This window comes from Lipotes vexillifer, unplaced genomic scaffold, assembly GCF_000442215.2.
Source record: "Lipotes vexillifer unplaced genomic scaffold, Lipotes_vexillifer_v1.1 scaffold2162, whole genome shotgun sequence".
Classification (NCBI taxonomy): Eukaryota; Metazoa; Chordata; class Mammalia; order Artiodactyla; family Lipotidae; genus Lipotes; species Lipotes vexillifer.
Genome location: NW_006774405.1, coordinates 349073 through 355758, shown reverse-complemented (window position 1 = coordinate 355758; position 6686 = coordinate 349073). Strand labels below are relative to the sequence as shown.

Sequence of the window (6686 nt, the reverse complement as noted above, 5' to 3'; positions counted from 1 at the left end):
GAAACGGGGCACGAACCCGCGTCTCCTGCATCGGCAGGCGGACTCTCAAGCACTGCGCCACCAGGGAAGCCCCTGACCTAGATTTTAACAGGATTGCTTGGCAGCTGTGATGGGAATGGTTGAGACCAGTCTGTCAGAACAAAAGCAGGGAGCCTGGGAGGGAGCAGGTGGTTGCAATGATCCTGGTGAGAGAGCCCGGCCTCTCAGAGGAGGCTGAAAGTAGCTGTGGCCTGGCAGGGGGTGTGGCAGAACTTGGGATTTGTTATGAAGTTGGAACAATAGGATTTTCTTTTGTTCAGATTGGGTGTGGGGTCTGCAAGCCAAGGAAGCCAAGGATGCCAAGGATGTCCCAGAAATTGTGGCTGGAGCCCCAGGGAGTCTGGGCACAACTTGGGCCTTGTTGCTACCCTCACAGCGCCCGGCGCCTGTGGGAGAAGAGACACAGGCCCCCGTGTGTGCCACGGAGCAGCCGCGGGGGCGAGTCTCAGAGAGTCCCAGGGAAACAGGACGCCCAGGGTTACAGGATCAGCTTCTCCATTTCTGCAGAGAAAAAAAAAAGGCCATTGGGATTTTGGCAGGAGTTGTGCATCTGTAGATGAATTAGGAGAGAACAGACATCTTTACAGTGTTAGGTCTTCCAGCCCATGAACACAAGATGTCTTTCCACTTATTTAGATCTTCTTTAAGTTCTGTCAGCGGCGTTTTGTAGTTTTCCGTGTATGAGTCTTATACCTGCTTGGTAAATTTATTCTTTTTGAAGGTGTTGTAAATGAAATTGCTTTCTTAATTTCTGTCTGGGGCTATGGCTTCCTTTTCTTTCTTTCTCTGTCTCCTGCTGGCTTGCTGAGGGTGGGAGGCGGGCAGTGACTCGATGTTTTCCTTCAGGGGCTCGTTGCTCACTTACTTGTAGTGAACAGTGGTTCTCTGCCTCACGTGTGCCGGACCGGTGCTGGGTGATGGGCTTGGTGGGACAGGTGGGTGGAGCTGGCCCTCTTCCCCTCTCTAGGTCTGCCCCTTACCACACACGCATACACATGAATGCATGTGCATATGCACACCTCTGCACGTGTGCACGAAAACACACACACACACACACACACACACACATACACACACACACAGGTCTTGCAGCTGTCCAGCCAGACCATATTCTCCCTATCCCCAGCGAGGCTGTCGCATTGCATATCAGCGCCTCCCCGCTAGGCTGCTATGTGTCCGTGAGGCCAGGAGTAGTGCCATCTTGGGACCTGCAGCCTAGCCGGCGCTTAGTAAATATCTACCAAGTGCTGCAGCCCCTCCAGGGCTCTGCTTGGGGTCAGTGGAGAGCAGGGTCTGGACCTCGGGCGTTCCCAGGCAGGCAGGAGATGGTCTAGGAGTGGGGTGCATGGATGCTTGCCCAGGGCTCGGGAGGTTATAGGGAAGGCCTGTGTCCTTATCTTGGTGCAGGCGCCTTCTTCGTGCCCCAGACCCTCCTGCCTCAGCAGTGGAGGATGAGGACATCCAGCCCCATTTGAAGGGATGACTGATTCCCGGTGGATGGAGAGGCTGTGCTGTGCCTGGAGAGCAGGAGCGCTGGGCGTCCAGTCCTGGCTCCGTCAGTGACTCCCTGTGACCTTGGAAGGAAAGATCCTTCCCCCCAGCCCCCCGCCTCTCCGGGGCCTCGGTGCCCCTCTGTGCAGTGGGCGGGCTGGGCCAGTTCTGGGTGGGCTCCGTGCTGACCTGGAGTCCCCTGCAGCTCTCCTTCTGGGCACAAGAGGGCAGCCGAGGGCCTTGGAGCACGAGGACCGAGGGCTGACTTAGCTTTAAGGAGAGTGCGGTTGTGAGCATCTCTGTACTGAGCCCAAAGCTCAGCCACGGTGGGAGCTCCCGTTTCTCACCCAAGGAGCTGCGCTCGCCCGGAGTCCCCACCACCACCCCGAAGCTGGCCCAGGGGAAATCTGCTTCCCCGCTGCTGCCTCTGGGCTCACCGGGCAGAGGGAGGCCAATGGCCCGCATCTCTTTCCACAGTGGTCCTTTGCTGTCGCAACCATCACAGAAATCCCTCCTGTCATCTTCCTGCCCAACTTCCTGGTACAGAGGAAGGTGCTGAAGCCCCTCCGGACCCAGACGGGAGGAACCATAATGGTAGGTGGAGAGCTGGTGTGGGGGGGGGGAGCAGCAGCTGGGCTGGGCCCTCCACCCCAGGCTCCTTCCCACCCTGTGTCTTTGCCCACCCTGGGCTCTCCTTCTAGAATGCCTCGTGCTGCTGAGTAGTTGAGCAAAATCCTAAATATTCCTCAAGGCGGCAACAAGAACTCTTTCTTCCAAAGCCTCTCCTGTCTGGCTGGGACATTGGAATTCACCGTTCTTCCCCCAAGACCACCTGTTAGAGTTACCGTATTTGCTGGTGTATAAGATGTATCCTCACCCCCCCCCGGAGAGTGTGTCCTAAAACTGTGACTCAGAGCTACTCAAATTTCAGATGGAAACAAACCCCTATGACATCAGCGATGGATGGTGCCCCTCCCCCCCATCGTGGGTGTGACAGTCACAAACACTTGCAGCAAAACTGGGTTTCACATTCTGTGTGTAGTTTTCTCTAAAATCGCCGCAGACTGCTGAGTTGATTGGAGGGAAAGGAGCTGAAATGATTTGAATGCACAATGATCCAACCCAGACAGGGATCAATACCTGTTGACCCCTATAGTTTTATTTTTAGCTTTGCAAATTTGTGCATTTTGAAAGTTTATTAGAATATTACTGCCCACCCCAAAATTATGATTTCCTATAGGATTTCAGTATTAAGGCGACAGTATTTCCAGGAACAAAAATTTGTCCATTTTCCCTTTAAAAGCTGCCTGAGAATCCTTGTCAGCTCATGTTCCATCCTAAGAACTGAATTTTGATTTCCTCCAGTTTCCTCACCAAATTACACAGGGGCTTACGTGCTGCATGTCTCATAAGCCAGCCAGTTCGGGGTTTGCTGGGGGCGGGTAGGTGCTTCCTGTATCCCACCTCCCAGCTCATCTCCACCTTGGAGCTGGCTGGAAATGGTGTTTATGGGGTGAGTGATTCAATGAATAAGTAAGTGAAGGTATTGGCCGCCTGCACCCCTCATCCTGTGCTTGTTTCCAAAGGCGGGGAAGCTGGCTGTGGAGCGAGGCTGGGCCATCAACATAGGTGAGTGCCCCATGGCCTGGCCTGGGTCCTGGGGGCAGCAGCTCTGGTGCCACTGTGGACAGGGGTGGCCACGATGGCAAAGCTGCCTCCTGACCCAGGGATGGTGATGTGCCCACGCGGGGTCAGCTGACTTAGGCAGCCTGGAGCCCGTAGCCGTCCCTGGGAGCTGAGCGGGGAGGGGGGCCCTGGGAGGAAGGTGGGAGGGGGGTGTCTGGGCCTTGAGCCTGGCCCTGGCAACACCTTGGCTGTCCTCGCAGGCGGCGGCTTCCACCACTGCTCCAGCGACCGGGGCGGGGGCTTCTGCGCCTACGCAGACATCACGCTCGCCATCAAGGTGTGCCCGAGAGCATGTGGGGGGGTCGCCTCCGAGAGCCTCCCTGGAATCCCCCAATCTGGTGTGCTCACCCCGCATTGTAAAGAAGGCAGCTGAGGCCCAGAAGGGGCGGGAGCTCGCCCGGGTCCCTCAGCCGGGCTGGGACCCAAACCCAGATCTGACACTTGCTTTTTCGTGTTGCCTGAGATGGTCCAGAGGTGACAGCCTTCAACAGTGGCAGGGGACCGGAGGGGAACAGTTTCCATGTCAATATTAAATTATGAGAAGGGTGAGATAGAAATAATGACCCTGATGGTGGTAACAACAGCTGGCATTTACCGCGGGCCCGGCCCTGTGGCCGCCTCCGTCCTCCAGGGCTCGCCCCTGCATCCTCACGTTTTACAGATGAGGAGACGAGGAAACGGGCCCAGAGGGGCGAGGGCACAGCCGGAAGGGGCAGAGCTGGCAGTGGTCTCCACGTCGGTCAGACCGCAGCGCTGCCTCAGCACCCACGCCTGGCCTCATGCTCAGGGTCGGCATGGGCCCCGTGGCTCCTGTCCCCACGGGGCACGGGGACTAATGGGGAGGAGGGACAAGTCAGCAGGCCCTGGTCATTTGGAGAGGGGGACGCAAGGAGACCTTCTTGGAGGGTGGGGGAGGGGAAGGAGGGCTTCTCAGAGGAGGAGGCTTTAGGGCTGGGCCTTGTAGGAAGGCGGAGGTGCCAGAATGAAGTTCCAGGCACAGCCTTGAGGGGGGTTCCCCGCTCTGCACCCCATGCATTTCCCCGGGAATCCTGAGCTGTCGCGGAGGGCCAACTCTCTTAACCTCCTCACCTCTGGCCCTTCAGGGCACAGCACGTGCCCCTCCAGGGAGCCTTCCCTGAATACGCACACAGGCTTCTCCAGAGCCACACAGCTCCCCAGGGCTCTGCCTGGTGGCCTGATCTCCCATAAGCATGTACAGGCTTCAGCCCACTCCCTCGCTAACTGGGAGCCCCTACAGGACTGTGTCCTCTGGCCTGTGTGGTCCTTACCTCTCCCCTCTCCCGCCCTGGACAGTTTCTGTTTGAGCGAGTGGAGGGTGTCTCCAGAGCCACCATCGTTGATCTCGATGCCCATCAGGTGAGTGCCTGGTGGGGCCTGGGGTCCCACAGGCCCGCCCCCCCCAGGCCACCTCCCCGCACTCCCCAGCTGCCTCTGACGCGCAACACCGTCCTGTGGGCTCCCCTCCCCCAGGAACATCCGCCAAGCCCCAGGCTGGGCCTCTGCCGCCCGCACCCAGGCATGCCCGCACCCAGGCACGTGGGGTGTTTCCTGGGGTGTGGTTAGGGGTGCCTTTCCCGGGGCACCTGCCTGTGAGTGGCTTCCGTGTGTTCCCCACAGGGCAACGGGCACGAGCGGGACTTCATGGGCGACAAGCGCGTGTACATCATGGACGTCTACAACCGCCACATCTACCCCGGGGACCGCTTTGCCAAGCGTAAGCTGCCCTGTCCCACAGCCCCAGGGCCTCTTGCTTGGATGGGGCTCTCTCTGGGGCATTTCCTACATGCTGGGACCTGCAGAGGTCCCTTCATTTATTTATCCTCAGCATCCCTGTGAGGGGGAGACTGACGAGGAAACGGAGACCTAAAAAGGTCACTTGACCCACCCAAGACCACATAAACCTGCCCAGTAAACACTGTGAGTCCTTCTTTTGGGGTAACCGCCAGAAGACTAAAGTAGACTTTTCTTCTAGGTATGCAGCTGTCTGGTCAAAAACAGGGAAGGACAAAAAAGAAAAAAGAAGGAAAAATACATGAATAGAAAATATAAAATAAGACGGCAGAAATCAGTTCAAATATAATAGTTACTAAGTAAATGCAGGTGGATTAATTAAAAGGTAGAGACTCTCAGATGAGCTTGGGAAATACAGGGACCTGCCCAACCTGTGGGGAAGGGACATTTATGCAGTAAGTGCCGGCGGGGCTGCTGTGCGTACGTCAGCCACTTTGCCGCCCCAGGCACCCATTTCTGAACTGAATGTCAGATGTTCTGGATTTGGACCTAAGGGCACATGGGGTGTCCATGCATCCAGGCAAGGGCTTACGGAGACAGTGGGCTCAGACACCCGACATGGGTCCCTGAATCCCCAGGGCAGTGTTTCATCTGTGATCCCCCTTCTTTGCTTTGGGTCCCTCTTGCCGCCTGTGTGCTCTTTTTTAAGCGTAGTTTTGGGTGAATAAGAGGTCGAGCACTGGGGAGTCAGATGGGGAAATGGGCCGTCCTCGCCCTCCCCAGCCTCAGTTTCCCACCTCTGCACATTGGGGCTATTGCTGTCTCCCTCGCAGAGGCCATCAGGCGGAAGGTGGAGCTGGAGTGGGGCACGGAGGATGATGAGTACCTGAGGAAGGTGGAGAGGAACCTGGAGAAAGCCCTCCAGGAGCATCAGCCCGACGTGGTGGTGTACAACGCGGGCACTGACGTCCTTGAGGGGGACCGCCTCGGGGGGCTGTCCATCAGTCCGCAGGTACCTCCTGACCCTGGGGCAGGGGAGGGTCCGGGGACACAGCAGCAGCAGGGAAGGTGGGCAGCAGTGGTGCTTCTCTTGAAGCCAGGGGGGAAGGGCAAAAGCAGCAGCGGTCTGGAGCAGGGTTAGACCTGCAGCAGGACTTCCCAGCACCCTGAGGACCTGGGGCTGCCTGAGCCAGCCTTCCCCATCCCCCACACTAGGGTGTCGTGAAGCGGGATGAGCTGGTGTTCCGGCTGGTCCGAGGCCACCAGGTGCCCATCCTCATGGTGACCTCGGGCGGGTACCAGAAGCGTACAGCCCGCATCATTGCCGACTCCATCCTTAATTTGTATGGCCAGGGGCTCATCGGGCCCCAGTCAGCCAACGTCTCAGCACAGAACTCAGACACACCCCTGCTGCCCCTGGAGGTGCCCTGACCACACTGCCCTCTGAGTGGCTCCCTGCCTGCCGCCCACCCGCCCGCCCGCCCACCTGCCCCTCAGTGCTTCTCCTTTTCCAAGTGAGGGGGAGGACCTCGCGCGCAGCTGCACTCTCCCCACTGGGTGTCGCGGTCTCCGGGCCCTTCTGTGGGTGGGGGCAGAGGGCAGGGCCTGAGTCCCAGCAAGACCCACACGGTCACGGTCACAGCCTGACCAGGCGGCAGTTCTCCCAGGAGGGAGGAGGGCAATTGAAGCTCCCAGGCGCAGGGGGGCCCCCCAGGGGT

General features: G+C 58.3%; 1 protein-coding gene across 1 annotated transcript in view; it reads left to right on the top strand.

Moving 5' to 3' along the window:
• The window catches only part of HDAC11 (histone deacetylase 11), a 12405-nt gene extending 5923 nt beyond the window's left edge, over positions 1–6482 (top strand). Inside the window, exons 3-9 of the mRNA XM_007449156.1 lie at positions 2077–2124; positions 3117–3159; positions 3417–3493; positions 4531–4593; positions 4855–4951; positions 5802–5980; positions 6184–6482. Of these exons, the coding sequence (XP_007449218.1) occupies positions 2077–2124; positions 3117–3159; positions 3417–3493; positions 4531–4593; positions 4855–4951; positions 5802–5980; positions 6184–6399 (723 nt within the window). The 3' untranslated portion in view covers positions 6400–6482. The remainder of the gene's footprint in view (positions 1–2076; positions 2125–3116; positions 3160–3416; positions 3494–4530; positions 4594–4854; positions 4952–5801; positions 5981–6183) is intronic.
• Positions 6483–6686: the final 204 nt, after the last annotated feature.